This window comes from Onthophagus taurus, chromosome 2, assembly GCF_036711975.1.
Source record: "Onthophagus taurus isolate NC chromosome 2, IU_Otau_3.0, whole genome shotgun sequence".
In the NCBI taxonomy this organism is placed as follows: domain Eukaryota; kingdom Metazoa; phylum Arthropoda; class Insecta; order Coleoptera; family Scarabaeidae; genus Onthophagus; species Onthophagus taurus.
Window position 1 is genome coordinate 13,757,512 of NC_091967.1, and position 18,218 is coordinate 13,775,729.

Consider the following 18,218-nt stretch of genomic DNA (forward strand, 5'->3'; position numbering starts at 1 on the left):
AGAGGCTTAACAACATTGACAACTTACACAGTTAATTATTCATCGTGTTCGAAACGTTAGTTTACATAATGACTAAAACCCATATGGAAAATTCATTTCCCAAGTAATTATTTCTAGCGTTCGTAAATAATGTTAATTTTCACTTATAGTCTATAAGATAATTGATAATTAGTAAGTAATTTACGCAGGCGTGAATAAGTACTTACCAATATGGGAAGATTCTTAATGCTTTTTGTGTGGTATCGAATTCTCTTTACAATTAATAATTTCATACTATTCAAGTTTCTATTATAATGAGGTCATTATGAATTTGAAGGAATTTAAGGAATGTAACATGGAGGAAGTTTTTGTTGTAACATTTCACTTCTAATTTAAGAATACCCAAAAGTAATAACATTTTGTTAGACTATTGTTTCCGCATCACATTAACCACATTACTACCCAGCAGCGAATTAATCGAATTGATTAACGTGAAATCAAGAAGCGTCGTCAGTCATTATAACTCGCACGTGTTGAAAAACGTAAACAATGTTGACTGTTTGACGTCGGATTCGGTACCTATAGGATTAATGGACGAAGTAGCTTCGAAGCTGCAATTTCGCTTAGAAAAGCTCTCGGTCCGGGCCCCGTTACAGCACCTAATAGGCCCGTAATGAGCTATGCATCAATGATTACAATGCTCAATTTGTGGCTTACAAACGTGCCATAAGGTGGCCAGGGCAAAAATCGGCGTAAACCCGTTGTCCGCGACGAACACATCCAGTTAGGATTAATTAGATATTAATTATATGTGTAATTCGAGCTCGCGTCGTGACACTCGTGACGTTCATCGAACTGCTGCCAACAGAAAATCTCCGCAATCCTCGACCTGTACGTAGGCGGTTGCTACCCACAGAAGACGGTGGGCGCGTCTTTTCACGCCACATCAAAACATTATTAGCGGTCGTTGCTGATGAATTTGCAACGTCATCAGGACGTGTGCATAGATGCAAAGACCGCAACCTTTTGTACACTTTTCAATGTTAACTATTACTCCAAACGTTTGTAAATTTTGTATAGAAACTAGAAGGAGTTATTGTTAAATATTAAAACTTGTCTTTACACATTGGACCTAAAATTATTTTCAATATAATGTCTTCTATTAAAACCCTAATGTTTCTAGTTTTAAGTCTAGTGTGAGTTCTAGATTGCTGTATATTTTTATTTCACTAAAAGTGGAACAACACTAGAGCTAGTACTAAAAACATTCGGATTTAGCCGCCTTAAGAGACGCACGGCTAATCCCGAATGTTTCTAGTTCTAGGTGTAGTGTTAGTTCTAGTGCTAGTGTTAGCTCTAGATTTAGTTGTTATTCAGTGCTAGATTGTTGTATATTTTGGGACATTCTCAGTCTTTAAAATCGTCTAATACTATTCTTTTTAAATGAAGTCTTTATCTAATTATAACTTTAAGATTTAGAACCTTAATAGTTTAATTTAAAAAAATAAAACACATTAATTGGTTTAATAAACGTGATGTAATGCTTATAAAATGTTCATATAATAACATTTTACAGGTTCTAGACGTCGTGTACCGAATTGAAGGACGTCGCGAACGTTTAAGCACCATTTTTATAGCACGTAGGTATGAAAGATTTAACGCCACGACCGTGACGGAAAAAGAAAAAAATGTAGGTAGTTACTTTAGAAAAATAAATGAAAAGTAGGAATTTAAGATATCCTGGAAATTCGTGTAATTCACTTGCTGGTATAAATCTGGAAAGGTAAAAATGACCGTTTCCTACCGCATGAGAAGTGTCCTTTAAATCCTATACGTCAATTCATAAGAGCGTAATAGGGGGATTAATGCGTTTCGTAACGGATGTAACTCCGTTAGACTTTTTGCCGGTTCATAAAGTGCACGTTAGAGTGCCAATGTCTCGTGCTATAAGATTATACGGTCGGTAGTTCGTAGATATCGAGAATACGTATTTATAAATTGTTAACTTCCTCGCCATTATTCAAAGATATTGTTATCAAATACTGGTCCGATAAACACGTCATCAAAGAAAGCGTCCCGTTTGGGAAAGTTATATCTGCACCAACGCACTGTTTACCTTAACACTTAAATACTAATGAAGATATACGGAAATAACCCATAGCGTTATACAAATACTGAAACAACAACTTACATATGCAAATCGGATCCTTCTATCATTATAATATATCTATCAATTAATTTTGATGATGCGATTAACCAGGATGACGATACTTGAAACCAAAGATGTTTCTAAATGTTTAGCAATAACTGCGATCAAATAGCTTTAATTGGAAATAAATAAAATGGTACCATTTTTAGACAAAAATCCTGTCCAATGGAACATATAACAACTAATTATTTTCCCCAACAACAAAAAGTGGTGTCTTTAAAGCTTCAACAATTTGTAGCCCGTTCGTCGACAGTTTTTTCCATACCACATAAGACATTGTTAACGACCACTGTATATGGCCTTCTTGCACTGCGCTCTTCCGTTACACGAACTAACAAGGTATCGCTATAAATGGCTAAATTATTGACGCGTGAGCTTCACATTAATAATGAACATTGATGTGATACCTTACTACCGTAATTAATAATTACACTGATTTGATAATTACATGTACGACCGGCGACGTTGTCACGACCATCACTTAACCAACGTCCTTGTAGAACATGCTTTTCAAGCGGAAAGATTCTAACGGATTAATATATCTAACATTTTTCTTAGACATTGCAATTTCCTAACTAGCAGCTTAATATTTATGTCCAGGATGACTTAGTCAATGTATTCTAAGTTATATGACATCATAATGTTGACTTATTAAGAATGATCATCTCTCAACTGGTACCTAATTATGATGGGTTCACTCAATATATCTTATTTATTGCAACATCGTTTATTTGGATGATTAAATCTCTGCTTTGACAATATTAGTAATAAATATCAAAATATGTCAAGAAGAATATTATATTAATAAAGTAACGAATTATTAATTAAGCTATTACAGAAAATCTAATATAGTTAATTCTATCTTTGACCAACAAAATCGGTGGCTTCTTTTGTATTAGTGATCCTACCATTCTGCTTATAATGGAACTTCTGCAATAACTGACTGCAGTGAATCCTTCAGCAACTTCAAGCTATTTATTTATCTAAGACGTTGTGCAAATCATTATGTTGTCACAAATTTTCTTACAGCTGTTGGGACTTGTAACAATAATATTGAATAGCAACATCAATTTTATGAATTTTTTGGAGATAGTGTTAAGCATATGGTAAAAACAGGAAATCACGTTTCTGCTCGGAAACAATTTGGCAAATTTGTACGTCTTGTTGGGTTAGGTTGGGTTGTTATTGGAATGTAGAGGTTGTTTTTCGTCGCTAAATGTAGTCGGATTTTCTTCCTGGTACGGTGCTCGCAGAAATGCGTGATGTTCACCTTCCAGGCATATACACATAAGTGAATAGTTAGCCAAATGAGTATAGTTGAACAGCTCTTTATTTTCTTGCCTTTCTTGGGTTCATTGTAATGAATTTACCGCGCACGAGTTTGGTCGTTGTTGCCGAGAGGCTATCACATTATGCTGCTTTAATACCAGCAGTATTGTGGGAAACTTTCCATCTATTTTTTTTGGCATGGCATCAAATGACGTTTATTAATTGGTGGTTATGTCCCGATACTAACTGGCCACGAGACCGCTGGCGGCTGGGTATAAATGCGGTACTACTGATGTTGAAGTGGGGAAACTACAAATGGAAAATTGAAGAGAAATACAAAAGAAGTGAAAGAAGAAGTTAAACCGTAAAAGCCTAAAAGTTTCAAAAGTTGTTGATGCACACTACACAACATTTTTGCAATAAAGCACCAACATCAAAAAGCATTTGCAAATTGCTCATAATAATCAAGGGGTGTATCATCTTTGCATGATATGATGTAAGTGCTCGAAAGATTGAGTACTAATGCTTGTCGCTTGTGCAGAAAGAGTTCTTTCTTTAGGGTTTCCTCTAAAATAAATTCAATTTCAGTCACAAAAATTGTGAAGAAGTTTCTTCTTTTTTAGTTTGATTTTTAAGTTCTGCAAAACCTTCCATTAAAATCTTAGAGGAATAACTTACACATCAGATAGAAGATATAATATAATATATGTATTTATGAGAATATTGAAATAATAGTATTGTAAAGATTAGTTATTAAGTAACTACTAATACTGCTCTATTAATAAACATGACGAGAATGTAGTGTTGGCGGTGTTAGTGCAAACGGTTTCGCTGAAAGCACTTAGACGTGGCTTGGCTGCAAAATTAATATCTCATGATTAATTGCTTAACGGAACCGATGCGAAGCTTTACAATAATCGTACAATACGAGACCAGGGGGAGAGACTCTTTTACCGCATAACAGAACATTTATATTATTATGAATAATGTCCAGCACTGTTAGTTCTGCATTTGAATGCTCTCCTGGTCGCGCATAAGACCGTCGGGACATTATGCTATGTCGAGGCATATTGTCCGTTGATTTTCTAGAGCGCACTTTACATAATTTACACCGGCGCGGCGACGAATGCGTTGATCGCTATTGAACGAGTACAATGACGCGGTTTCCTTACGACGCTTAATATTTAATTTAATGTTTTCGAGACCATTCGCTCATTATCTTCGGTTGTGGTAATGGAAATGATGGTCAATGGTGATCAAAAATCCTTTATATGCCGCTTAAATTTCAGTGAGCTACTCTATTGCCCCTTTAGCATTACCAACCTTTATCCTATTTTTTTATTCTTTAATATTAATCCTGGAATAAACATTGTTATAAAAACTTAATACTTTAGTTAAATAAGTAATTTTATATATTAAGTTATTCCACAACTATTCGGAAAATTCATGGAATTTTCAATCGGCTTTTAACCAGTATATTATATCGTAATTATTAATTAAAATTTCAGGCTTAATCGCTTCAACCTCTATCTACGACATACGGCTAAGATCATTAAATACTACTAATTCGTCAATTAATTTTTAAAAAAGTCACGTATGATCGATTAATTGAAAAACCTACTATATTCCGCAATAAATTATTAATTACTCAATTTAATTGTTAACGTAAATCTATTTTCACAGAAATGATTACTACTGCAACCGTAAAACGCAACATTCTAAAATCTTTCCCGCAAATGTGAGATATTACATAGACAATGTATATAACATAACATATAGCGGTTTTCTTTTGAAGGAAAAGGTGTACGATTAAAAACAGTTATCAGCAATAATTAAAAATTAAATAACGTCATTTCATTCAATAATCACTTATTTTATGTTATAGTGAACCATTTACTAATAGCCAGTTTATATTAAATCAAGTAAGGAAATTATTAAATTTATGACGCTAATCCAAAATTAATTTTAAATTGATTGAATTTTAACATTTAAATTTATAGATTTATATCACCTTAAACGTATTAAAGTAATGTAATTAGTAATAAATAGTGAATGTATACAAAAAGTAGTTGTATTTTCAATTAAGTAATTTACTGGAAATAAATTGAAAGTTTAAGAGAGTACAAGTTATGTTATATTTCCTTTTTAATAACATAAAAGCGTAATTATTTCTTTTATTTGTTTAGTGTTTAATTTAAATCAGGTATGGAAATCAATACAGTTGCGCACTATGTAGTGGTTCATGGATCATGTAACAAATTAATTGAACAAGCAAAAGGTTCAATAAAACATATAATTGCTTGTGGCCACACTCGAACAAACTGTTAGTAATGCAAAAAAAGGCAAAACATTACGGCCGCACAGTCAGCTAGGTCGATATATCATATAAGGAGAGAAAACATAAATAATTCTACACGTACGGCTGACATTATCGCGATATAATTCAAATGATTTTTTCAATCTAGCTTTAATCATACTCACTACATTCGTATACCAGTTCTTTTTACGACCACCTAATTGCCGCAATGATAAATAATGCATCAGTAGAATCATATGACTTTCTTATGTCTAAACATTGCCGTCTGCTATATGTTCACAAACCACCCGTCCACGGATACACATTTAATTGCATCTAATCGTTAACACTCGACAATAATCCACACGTCCTGTTTCTAATGTCCATGTGCAATCGTAAAATTCTAGAACTAGACCGACAGGTTCACCGCGTATGGAAAAAATTACTAACTGTAAGCCACGTCAATGATAATTTATTAAACCATCGGTTTTTCATGCCGTTTCTCTAACGGAATTCGAACTGACCAGACACATTAAGAACTATATTAGATCGTTTCGAATTATCAGGACTTTTTAACGGAAGACGCCGCACAAGTTATGATTTATTGAACGAGATACACACACTGCGATTTTATTGCAACCAACTGTTCTAATAACGTAATCTCAACCTATTATGAATTTCTAAAATATTTTTTGATTCATAATGGGCACTTTTTATGCATTTACTCTTCTTAAGCTTCAAAATTTGACTTTGAGAAAGAAATTTGTACATTTTAACACTCAAGATATATCTATCTTTATATAACTCAACTATGAAAATAGGTTTATTGTAAGAAAGTAATTTGTAGACTGATTTTATGTAAACAAGGAAGGTTCTGCAGAGTTTTCAGTGGGTAACTGGGGGCTACGAGCAAACCCACACTCGAAGTGCGTATTTTATCCTTTTCTGCGGAAAAAGAAAATAGTTGGGCTGGACTAGCAATCCAGAGGAATCAGGCGACAACAGAATAAAGAAGAGATATATTAGCACTGGCAGGAGAGGTGGAACCACGGATGGGCAAGCCATTCCATGGAGCACATATGTTTTAGAAGATCGGGAAGATGTTTGCTGAAAATATTTAGAAAATATATATATGTTGTAAAGTATGCATGGAAAGTATGTCTCAATCTAGATTATTCCTTTACATCCTACCTTACTAATACTAAACTTGTTATTCATTAATTCATAAAAACTCATTTGTTACATTTAAATCAATGTCAGAAATAATCATCAATTAAATGTCAAAAGACACATGTCCACGTTTCTCAAGAGCACATGAAAAGCATGCTTTACGAAAAGAAATGTCTTGTGATACAATTCCAACTCGTAGCAGATCGGGAAGGGATCAATCAAATCAAAGAGAAATAATATTAAATTTACAAACAGATTTGGCAATGATTGTTAATGAAAATATAAAATTAGCAAATAAAAATGCTTTGTTGGCCTTAAACGTACAAGAATGCGAAGATAAAATTAAACAACTTCAATGTGAATTAAACGAGAGTAAATCTACCTATAAAAATGAAATGATTTCGTTTCAAAAACGACTTACAGAATTACAAGATTTATTTCAAGAAAAAACGGAAGCTTTAAATAAAAAAGAAATTGTTCATGCTGAAGAGATTGAGGAATTGAAACGTATACATTCGAAGAATGAAAATTTAGCGATAGACCAAGAAATGGTTTTGATTGATGAAATAGGAAAGTTAAAAGATAAATTTGAAGGTGCAAAAAAATATGGTAAAGAAGTTTCGACACAATTAAAAAAATCGAAAGAAAAATTAAGCCGTTATAAAGATAAATTTAAAATGTGCGTTGATACCATAACCAAAATGAACACTTTTTTGAACCATCTAAAAATTAAACCACCTCAAACCGATCAAATTTGCCAAACTGAAGAATTATGCAAATTTCATACAGCCAGATGTTGTACTTACAACGAATGCGAAAACATCATTCTTTCCGAATTATTTTTTAAAGAACACGCCGTTCAATCGGCTATTGAAGAGATTTTCTTTGATCACGACCAAACTTTTAATTAAACCAATGTAAATTGAAACAAAATAAAACAATAAAATTTATCCTAATCCGTTACATTGAGTTCAAAAATCGTTCTACCATCTGCCGCGGCGTTTTGGTCAGTTTTATCCGTCGGCCTTTTTTAAATTCTTTAACATTAAAACACCTTATGCCGAGCACGTGCCGGTCATCGAAGTGGTAGGGATAAGAAAACTAACAACCCCGACCGTAAAGGCATGGGCTATAGAGACGTTTTTTCTTTGATAAAACGACAACCGACCGTTCGGGACGGTGACAGATGCCGTAATTAACCGAAGATGCTTTTGATGATTAGATCGTCGCCGACGATAACATGAATATGTATACACATTTCTTTATTGTTGACTTGTACCCGGTACTTTATCAGGTGATTCTTACGGTGACGATCTAAAATTAATTTTAGAAAAAAACGTCTTAAGAGACGTACGGCTAAACCCGAATTATTATAGTTCTAGTTTTAGTTTAATGAAAAATATACAACAATCTAACTCTGTATAACAACTAAAACTAGAAGTAACACTAGACCTAGAACTAGAAATATTCGGGTTTAGCCGTCTTAAGAGAGGTACGGCTAAACTCGAATGATTCTAGTTCTAGGTCTAATGTTAGTTCTACTTTTCGTTCAATAAAAATATACAACAATCTAACGCTGAATAACAATTAAAACTAGAACAACCGTCAATGATTTATAATCGCATAAAAACTCGGGGAATACCCCGAGTTCATCTGTGACATGGAATAGAGCAACTTGAGGAATATCCCAAGTTAGGTTCTATCAATGAGCTCTAACGTCTAACGACTTAAAAATATTTTGTCTGTTATATAAAAAGTTTGTTCTAACGAGGTTTCTTATATCGAGATTTTACTGTATTAAACATTTACAAATCAAAAATTAATCTATCAAATCTTTTATTAGATTTATATTAAATACGTGAACCATCTGCTAATACATACCCTTCATTAAAAAAGGAAATCAAAAAGAGAGAGGGTAAATAATTTTAACGGTGGCTCGTAAAGGAAATGCTCCAATTGAAAAACAACAGTCCAACGAGATACCCACCCCTCGATATCGACCATCTGATCAAAAAGAGGTGTTCGTTGTCGGCACGCGACACGCACACGACCTACACCAGGTCTTGGTCGTCTTTTGAAGCCCCAACATTTCGTACTTCCTTATTTTGTCGTAACGTGTCTAAAACTACCATCCTATTCCCTTTCGCAAGACCTTTTTGTAAAGAATAGAAGCCGACAGTGAAACGTGAAACGCAAATGATTGCCTTTCGTTCAACGGCGGAGCTGTTAACGACCCCGACCGAAGAAGAAGAAGTAATAAACCAAAGTCATTACGAGGTGTCGATAAATAATATTTAGTGAAAGACCAAGATTGGGAAGTACTTGACAGTGCGTGAATGGAAGCCGCGTGGTGGTAGCAAATATTTGAGTGTTTGAATTTATTAAACGTGTCCCGAGTTCAAAATTAATGATATTAAATCACGTGTTACCATGAACGTGGCAAAGAATTATTATGGTTATCAGGATTTGATCGATACCGGTCATCAAGAATGTTTAAACAACAACCAATTAAAACCACCAAGATCGACATTACATTTTCAAAATTATCACCATACAGAAAATTATTCACCATTCACTTTTATCAAATATGAAAAGAATATTGGAGATTACAACGATGGATACAGCGACGAACATGAAATTTATTCAGAAAAAGGTAAGTTTAAAAAAATCCCTATAAAAATTTTATATTTCTTTACGTTTTTCTTTATAGTATGCGAAGTAAAATCATTTGAAATAGTTGCAAGTGATTTAAGTCAAAGTACTCTATCGGATGCCGGATTTGATTATTATGATTTAAATCCATCACCTGTAGGATTAGATTTTCGAGGTAAATCAATAATTGGTAAACCAGAAAAATCGGTGGGTGGGATTCGGCGTAGTAATAGAAGAAAAAATGTTTTAAGAGACGGCCCTCCATCACCGACAGTTATGAAGAAACGTAGATTGGCGGCGAACGCGCGCGAACGGCGGAGAATGAACGGTCTCAACGAAGCTTTCGACCGGTTAAGGCAGGTGATACCTAACTTAAAATCGGAACAAAAATTAAGTAAGTTTGAAACGCTTCAAATGGCCCAAACTTATATCGTTGCATTAAGAGATCTTTTAAAAAATGATAGTGCTAATAGATAATATTAATTTATTATATTTATATTTATATTCGATTTTATTGTAATAACGGTTTTGTATGTTTTAAAATGATAGCAAATGCTGTTCCTACCAAAAGCCAAATTGTTAAAATTATTAATTATAGAGAAGTGTATTATATAATTAGTTCATTATTGAGAACATAGAAATGGTAAGCGATACAAAGTAGATTAATTAGACAAAATAATTCTTTTTTAGTACGAGTAATGCTATTGAAATAAATAAACTCGTTTAATCAGTTTTGATCATAACTTAGGGATATTAGAAAAAACTGTAAGAAATAAGTTGCAGGAATGAAAATAACGTTGCAGTATCAATTTAAGAAAAAGGTTGTTTTACTTACAATTAGCTAACTTCACTATTGTTTACCAGATAATGACCTTAAAGTCTTCTTTTAGTGATTAACTGTTTCTCTTCTGCAGATCGCTTTTTGTCTAATTTGTCCAAATCTACTTTAGTATCTCTGCCACATCAAAGATTGAGGAGATAATCTGGAATAATTATACAATATAAATTAGAATTTAAGAAATAGTAAAAGAAATGAGTACAAATTTACTACAAGTTTCAATTTGAAAGTAAGAAATTGATAGTGATCTCAAGATATTATTATAATTATTATTTATTACTTAATGTATTATCAATATTATTTAACTGACTGCAATCTCAATAAAGTAAATCACAAATATATCATAAATGATATAAATAATGAATACATTATACACGTGTTTTAAAAATAAAAATACAAATCATACTAACAATTCTTCTTCTAAAAATACGATGACTGACTAAACAAGACTTAATCATAATTTGATAATTACTTTAGGAAAAACGAAAAACTTTAAATAAACTAATGAATTATACGTTAATATTGATTCCTTGAATCTTCTCCAGTTCCTTTTATATATCAAATTTCTGTAGGTGCAATCCTACTTTGTTGATATTCAACTCCTTTTTGCATTTCTCCCATTTTATCTTCCCTACCATTAATGATCCTCTTTTAAATTGCCAACATTCTCTTAAACTTTGTAAAAATTGTGTTGTTTAAAAAATCTCATCCCAACAAAATGAAATAACTCTCATCAATTTGATATTAGTTTTATCTCATAAATCAATAAAAACCATGATAATTAATCCATGGAGGAGCACTATAAGAAAAATAAAAATAATGCTTTATTTATTTTTCATTAATACAAGGTCCAGCACTAACTGTTTTAAAAAGAATATTTGCCAATTGTGCACTGTTGTTGTGGATGCATTGTTGTAGGGTATTTCATGACGAATATTGTTTTTTAATGCTTCCAGAGTTGCAGCACGGTTGTTAAATACTTTCGATTTGAGGTAAAAAAAAACTTGAGCGTGGAGGCCACGAAATGTCACTTCCGTTGTAGATAAGTCGACGTGGAAAATTTTCTCTTATGACACATAGAAATTCGTGATGTGTGGGCAACAGAAAAATTTTCAAGAGCTTTCAGAATATGAATTTAACACTCCGATTTTACTGTTACCGTGCAATTGTCCTCTTTGAAAAAATGTGGTTTAATCCACATCCCTACTCTTGATACCAAAGTCCAAACTGTGACCCAATCCGAATGAAGAAACTTCTGATGGAGTTCCCTTGGATTGATATCGCTCTAATATGGCATATTTTGTTTCTTAACACAACATGAGATGTAGAAATGAGTCTCATCACTGAACCACATAACTGCGTCCGCAGGCAAATCAAGGTACGTATTGCATGCCATATTTTGAAGCAGAGCGCATAGGAGATCGCAAGACAGAATCTCAGACAGTGCCGATGTTTGTAGGTATTCTAACGATCCGTGCTGCACCTGGTCTCTTGCGGGACACATTTCCAACTGCCCGAAAAGCTTCCACCCACGATAAGATGGCTCCCTGTGCAAGAACAGTATATTGAGGGGAATATTCTACCGTAGATGAAACACCAGTTGCACCACGATGATTGACTAGCCTCGTGAAAAGTAGGTTTCTACTGCAAATGCATGTTGCTTTCTGTCCCAATACATTTTAACAAGTGACGATGTTTGACAAACAAATTCCCCCATCAACGTTCTCATCTAAAAACGCTACCACTCTGCAACTAGCTCCAGCTATGCACCACATCTCATTGAAAAAAGAAAGTTTCAATGCCAGACCCTGTATTTATCAACTATACTTAAAATTGGCCAAATAATTATTCACTACTTCTTCTCCTGATCCTTATGCCTGATAGGGTGGGATAAATCTTTTCCTATTCCTCCATCGACTTCTTCCGGTTCATGACTAATTCCTTTATATCTGCTAGAGTCTTCTATCTCTTCTTCCCAACTTCTGCTATTCTTTCCTCCCACTTCTTCCTAAGTCATCCCTTTTCACTATTGTCACCTTTTTTACTATTGTGTTATGTTCCATTCTAATTATGTTGGCGTACCAGTTTAGTAGCTTTCTCTCTATTTTGCTGATTATCTCCTCTTGATCTGCTCCCAGTCTCATTTCCACATTCCTTATTCTATCCCACTTCATCTTCCCCACTATTTTCCGTAAAAATTTTATTTCCATTGCTGTGATCTTTCCTTTCTTGTTTATCTTGGATTATCTATGATTCACTGGCATATGTTAATATTGGAAGTACCACCGAGTTGTACACTTTCCCTCTCCTTCTTCCCAAAAATTGTTCTGTTTAGAATATGATATGTTATGTTGTTTGTTTTCCTTATTCTTGCATTTAAATCTAAATCTATCCTTCCATCTTGTGATATTATACTACTCATATGATGATATTTCTTCTTTCTTCTGTTCCTTAATAATTTTTTTTTCGGGTTATATTTTATTTCCGTTTTTATTTATTATCACAATTTTCCATTTATTTACGTTCAATTTCCTCTGTCCATATTTAAACCAACGTCCATATTTCATATATTGCATATTTTCTTGCCTTTTTAGGGTTCTCTACTATCAACACTATTCACTAATAGTACTAATTATTATAATAAAACAATTATGATTAATTTTAAAAAGAATGGTTAGGATAATATTTTAGGATTTCGACTAATTACTGAATTTTCAAATAAAATTATTACTCCAAAATATACATTTTTATTCCATAGTAAAAGAAAAATTTGCACATATCAATATGTATTGGCAATAGATCTAATCACATTTGAAGCTGAAGTATCAGAATAAACAATAGGAAAATATTGTAACCTACCACTTGACCAACCAATGCTTAAACAAGCACCTTGTTTAAAATTCTTTTGAAAAGCTATCATACAAGGAGTTTCTTCTGGAGCACCCGCAACTAAACAACTATAAACAAAACATAAAATAACATATTCATAATAAACAACTTCCTTTTACCTGGCATTAATTTGTACAGCTGGTAAAAAAGTAATTGTAAAAATGGTTACATAATTGCTATCGCGAAATAAAACAGCTAAATGGTTTCCTGTTGGATCCCAATCCATACTTTGAATCAATCCACCAACAACAATCCCATCTAAATCAACTTCAGTGACATCGAATAAAGGTATAGCAATATTAGGACTTGTGTTAGTGTCTTTTGTAAAAATCAATTCGGTTTGGGAGAAAGATAGCGCGTAAATTACACTTTCTTCTGTTGTGGCGAATAAGATTATTTGTCCACATGGTGACCAACAAGCTGTTTGAACTCTACCTGATAAAGTGTTCCATTTTTCTGATTGCCACTTAAATGTTTCCCAAACTCTAAATAAATCAATTAAGCATTAAAAAATTGTTTTAAATGAAAAGCTTTATCTTAAACCTGAAAACTACTGAATTTGTGGCACTAAACATTTTGTCTCCTCTTAAAGACCATTTTAAAAACATATTCCCCCGTCCACCTGGACGTTTAATAGCTGTTGATCTAGTCATTTCAACGTCCCACATTAAAATTTTCTGGTCGTTTGCAGCGGCGCTGGCTAATATATTACCGTGTTGGTTCCATCCTATACTTACAATAGGTGCATGATTATTTTCTGTTAAAATTATTGCATTACTAACTGAAGGGCGAGTTACCTAAAATTTGTATTAATAAATAGTAAATTTAAAAAAAACAAAAATTTCTTACAACTGAATTGGGATCAATAGTCCAAACAATAATACAAGTTTCACAAGCAACAGCAATTTCCGAATCACACAAAGGTCTCCAAGAAACCATACTTATATTTCTTTGCTGTCGACATCGTAAAATTGGAACAAGATTAGTTCCCTTAGAATAAATCCTAACTACATCATCCGAAGTTCCCACAGCAAGTTTGGTTTGATCAAAATGCCAAGCTATGCATCTAAATATACCGTTTGGCCAATTTCTAGTTTGACTAACAGTACTCATAATAGACACGGTTGATTGTAAATCAGTTGAACCCCAAAATAATCTAACCTTATTGATCATATCAATCATTTGTAAAACACCCTGAGCCACTTTTGATAATATAAACTGTTGGTTATTTGCTGCTACATTTAAAGCTTCCATATATCCTTGTTCGTAAAAGATTTGCACCAAGTGTTTCGTAAATGGTACATCAACCGGTATAAACAATTCTTTTGCATCTTCACCTGTTCGTATTGGATGTAAAGATTCTCTCGTTATATGGATACTAGGATAACCATCAACCTTAAATTTATTAACACATTTATGTTATATTCAATACGAAAATTGTCTTTGGTTAGGGTTAATATAACCTTACCACATTAGTAAAGATATTTAAATTTGCAAATTCGATATTCATGGAATGCACTCGACCGTCTACTTCGCATAGTGTTATTTCGTTATCGGGTGGTGCTGTAAAATCAAAAAGATTTTTCATTTTGTACAAAAGTTTGTTCGCTTTCTTTTTGTCACGTTTGAAAATTCAAGAAATAACTGTCAATGTCAACATGAATTGGGGAGTTTAATACCAACATATAAAATTAAAATTCCCTATTTCTTTCTTATATGGCAATTTTATATTTTAATAGTTCTTGCAATAAAAATAAATCGTATTTTTTTGAAATGTTTATTTATTAATCTAAAATTAAATTATAATTTTATTTTTTAGAAACAGTTTTTTTATTTGGTGACATAGAAAAACCTTGCGGTAAAGCTCCAATTTCCGCCAATAATTTTTCTTTATCAGTAAAATATTCTTTGTACCATTCTATATGTTCCTTTTTGTGTTTTACACTCATATAAGGATTTTTAGATAACCCTACACATACTAATTCCATGTAATGTCTGATTGGCCCTTTTGGTGGACACCAAGGTTCTAAATGTTTCTCCAAAAAGACATGTTCAGCGAAGTAAATATTTTTTTCTTCTTCCATTCCTAACAAAAATACATTAATGATTTCTTTTTTGGGTAAATCACCAATTTACCTTGTTCATTATCAATAGGAAATTTCCATATTTTTCCCTGATCGGTCCAAAGAATCATTTCTTGAAAATAATTAGATGGGGGATGAGTTACCGCCAATTTTAATTCGCGTTCATGCAAAAATTGCCATGTTTTTAAAGGCTGACTTTCTTCATATTTTTCGGTAGTTTGAAAAATTCCTAATGGTTTACTTCCAAATAAATTAATTTTTACAATTTCACTGAAACCAACAAGATAACTTTTTGTTTGATCAATAATTTTTTAGCGTACTCTCTATCTGTTGGCGTAAATTTTCTAGGTTCTCTTCTTTTGAATGGCATTCCCGATTTTTCTGATTGTTCAAGAAGACCACGAATTTGAGATGATCTTGAAACATCAGGCAATGGTTTCTTTTCTGTAACTATTTTCATTCCTTTTATCGTTTCACTAAAAAATATAAATGTTGATATTAAAAAATTAACTTGAGTTACACTTTCTAACAATATTTACGAGAGCTCATTGATATACAGTGTGTCCCAGGATAGACGTTACAAGAGGTATAATGACTTGAAAAAATTGGAATTTTATGCTAAGGCTGACGAATTAAGCCCTGCTTGGTGTGGAGAGAATTTTAAGTATATTTTTATATTTTGAAAATCAACTTGGTCTTGATAGTGAAGCGAAAACTACTTTTAGTTCAGGTAAAGTAAGCTTTTTGTTCCTGATACGGCAAAATATCATTAAGAAAAGTTGTTCAGAATGAGAAATTGTGGCACTATGCAAAATGTCAGAAAGATCTACCTACATTGATTAAACTATCATATTTTAGATAAGATTTTTTTTTGCTGATAGAAAGACAGGCAATTTACTTCCAACACGATGGATGCTCTGCACATTCTACAGCACGTGTAGCTGAATGGTTAATTTAATACTTCGAAAAAAGATTATATCTAGAAATGGTCCAATTGCGTGGCCTCGAAGGTCTCCCGACCTTACAATATTAGATTTCTTTCATGGGGTCGCCTTAAACAACTAGTTTTCGCTCAACCAATATCGAACAATCGAAAAATATTAAAAGAACGGATAACAAATGTTATACGACAAATACGCATCGAAGAAATTCAGAACAGCTTTAGAGAATTTAGGCATCGTATAGAAAAGTGTGCAAAAAAAGGTGGATGTTATGTTGAATAAACGACAGTTAAGTTTAGGTTCGATTTTCTATAAATAAAATAAAATTATACAATATTTATGTTATTTAAACTAAAATGTGATGGTTCAACTAAAGTAGATAGATCCTTCTGAAATTTTGCATAGGACTATAATTTCACATTTTGAAGAACTTTACTTAATAACATTTTTCAGTATCATGAACAAAAAGGTTACGTTACCTGAACTAAAAATAGTTTTCGCTTTACTATCAAGGCCGAGTTGATTTTCAAAATATGATAATATACTTAAAATTCTCTCCACACGAAGCAGGGCTTAATTCCTCAGCCTTAAAATAAAATTCAAAAATTTTTAAGTCATTATACCTCTTGTAACATCAATCCTGGGACACACTGTATAAAAAGAAATTTTAAAATCTTTGGATCAAAATATAGTATTATTACAAATAAATTAGTAATAATGACTAAATTATTATTAGCAATAATTATTTGATACTAAAAATAATTTGAAAAATGAATTAGTTTTAATTGAAAAAATCTCTTGACATAACCTATCTTTTAGAATCTGTCAATTCTGACAGGAAGTTAACCTTAAATTGATCAATATTGAAAAAATTATGTTAATATCAGTTAATTACTAAATAGTGACCTTAAATCGAATTGATTTGGTTTCCCTGTTGTAGATAATAACTTGGCCAACAACTCAGATTCAGTTTGTTTAACATCACCACCTAAAGATTCAGCAACATCTTTCACAGTTTTAGCTACATTTTGCTCTAAAAAAATAAATGTAACATCTTTATATTATAAACTTTAAAAACTAACCAACAGATTCAACTTTCACTTGAGCATTTTGTACATCTTTTCCTTTATTCATGCGAGGTTTAGCTAAGTCAAGTTTTTTAGTGACAATCGTTTTCTCATTTAGCATGTCTTTTAGGAGCATATTAAGTCTTTCAGCAGCTTGATTAGGACTTTTATTCTTATTTAAATCACTATCACTGCTGCTGCTATCACTACTACTGCTAGGCACCTTTTTATCGGCTAGAGTTCTTATTAAAGACAAACTTCCACAAAATTTCTGAGGATACCTAAAATTTAATTGAATAATTTTAATTGAAATAATATACTGCATTAAAGGAAAGCGCTACCTTGAAAGTAAGGTTAGTTTATTCATTTTAACAAAATTTCTATTTAAATCTCTTTATAACCGTTTTAAACTGTTGAAGATTGATGGGATTGGAAAAAATAATCTTCATATATCACACATTTAACTCTTACATTTATTTATTTTGATTTATATCATAGACTCAAAAGATGTATTAAAAACGTGATCAAGATAAAAATATACCGGTTGCGCATGCGCATATGTTCGTAATACATCCACCTGGTTATGAATCCAGCCAATTTATGTATTATTTAATAACACTTCTAATAATCCTAACAGTTCTCGTTTAAAAAAAAATAATCATCATCAACTACGATAAGGTTGTAAGTATATCTTTAGACTTGAAGGAAAGATTGAAATAGACACGTTTGTTAATAAAAGATAACTTGACATGTAAAATTGATATATTTTGCAGGTTATTTTTATATTAGATTTTTCCAACCTTCATAATCACTACGGACACGCT

At 32.4% G+C, this 18,218-nt stretch overlaps 4 protein-coding genes across 4 annotated transcripts; 2 read left to right on the plus strand and 2 right to left on the minus strand.

The window, feature by feature from the left end:
* Positions 1 to 7,030: 7,030 nt before the first annotated feature.
* Positions 7,031 to 7,834, plus strand: LOC139429165 (dynein regulatory complex protein 9-like). Its single transcript, XM_071194665.1, has one exon. It carries the CDS (start codon positions 7,031 to 7,033, stop codon positions 7,832 to 7,834), a length of 804 nt encoding a protein of 267 aa, XP_071050766.1.
* Positions 7,835 to 8,956: 1,122 nt separating this feature from the next.
* LOC111426053 (neurogenin-1-like) lies at positions 8,957 to 10,128 on the plus strand. Its single transcript, XM_023060399.2, has 2 exons — positions 8,957 to 9,576; positions 9,634 to 10,128. The coding sequence occupies exons 1-2, from the start codon at positions 9,354 to 9,356 to the stop codon at positions 10,050 to 10,052; spliced, it is 642 nt and encodes a 213-aa protein (XP_022916167.1). The 5' UTR covers positions 8,957 to 9,353; the 3' UTR covers positions 10,053 to 10,128.
* Positions 10,129 to 13,144: 3,016 nt separating this feature from the next.
* On the minus strand, positions 13,145 to 14,949 carry LOC111425970 (aladin-like). Its single transcript, XM_023060279.2, has 5 exons — positions 14,771 to 14,949; positions 14,152 to 14,697; positions 13,846 to 14,099; positions 13,422 to 13,787; positions 13,145 to 13,370 (listed from the first exon to the last, which is right to left on the minus strand). Exons 1-5 carry the CDS (start codon positions 14,888 to 14,890, stop codon positions 13,193 to 13,195), a joined length of 1,464 nt encoding a protein of 487 aa, XP_022916047.1. The 5' UTR covers positions 14,891 to 14,949; the 3' UTR covers positions 13,145 to 13,192.
* A 122-nt stretch (positions 14,950 to 15,071) lies between these two features.
* Positions 15,072 to 18,180, minus strand: LOC111425855 (mitochondrial ribosomal protein S31). The gene is made up of 6 exons (XM_023060141.2): positions 17,736 to 18,180; positions 17,410 to 17,675; positions 17,234 to 17,360; positions 15,707 to 15,862; positions 15,439 to 15,656; positions 15,072 to 15,388 (listed from the first exon to the last, which is right to left on the minus strand). Exons 1-6 carry the CDS (start codon positions 17,759 to 17,761, stop codon positions 15,111 to 15,113), a joined length of 1,071 nt encoding a protein of 356 aa, XP_022915909.1. The 5' UTR covers positions 17,762 to 18,180; the 3' UTR covers positions 15,072 to 15,110.
* Positions 18,181 to 18,218: the final 38 nt, after the last annotated feature.

Bases quoted from the DNA above. Each gene is read 5' to 3' on its own strand.
- LOC139429165 (XM_071194665.1), top strand. From the start codon at position 7,031: ATGTCAAAAGACACATGTCCACGTTTCTCAAGAGCACATGAAAAGCAT.
- LOC111425855 (XM_023060141.2), bottom strand. From the start codon at position 17,761: ATGAATAAACTAACCTTACTTTCAAG. The intron at 17,361-17,409 runs GTTAGTTTTTAA...TTATTTTTTTAG, and splicing joins AGTGAAAGTTGAATCTGTTG to AGCAAAATGTAGCTAAAACT. The intron at 15,863-17,233 runs GTCACTATTTAG...TATATTTTTTAG, and splicing joins CCAAATCAATTCGATTTAAG to TGAAACGATAAAAGGAATGA.
- LOC111426053 (XM_023060399.2), top strand. From the start codon at position 9,354: ATGAACGTGGCAAAGAATTATTATGGTTATCAGGATTTGATCGATACC. The intron at 9,577-9,633 runs GTAAGTTTAAAA...TTTTCTTTATAG, and splicing joins TGAAATTTATTCAGAAAAAG to TATGCGAAGTAAAATCATTT.
- LOC111425970 (XM_023060279.2), bottom strand. From the start codon at position 14,890: ATGAAAAATCTTTTTGATTTTACAGCACCACCCGATAACGAAATAACA. The intron at 14,698-14,770 runs GTAAGGTTATAT...AATAAATTTAAG, and splicing joins TAAATATCTTTACTAATGTG to GTTGATGGTTATCCTAGTAT. The intron at 14,100-14,151 runs GTAAGAAATTTT...TACAAATTTTAG, and splicing joins CTATTGATCCCAATTCAGTT to GTAACTCGCCCTTCAGTTAG.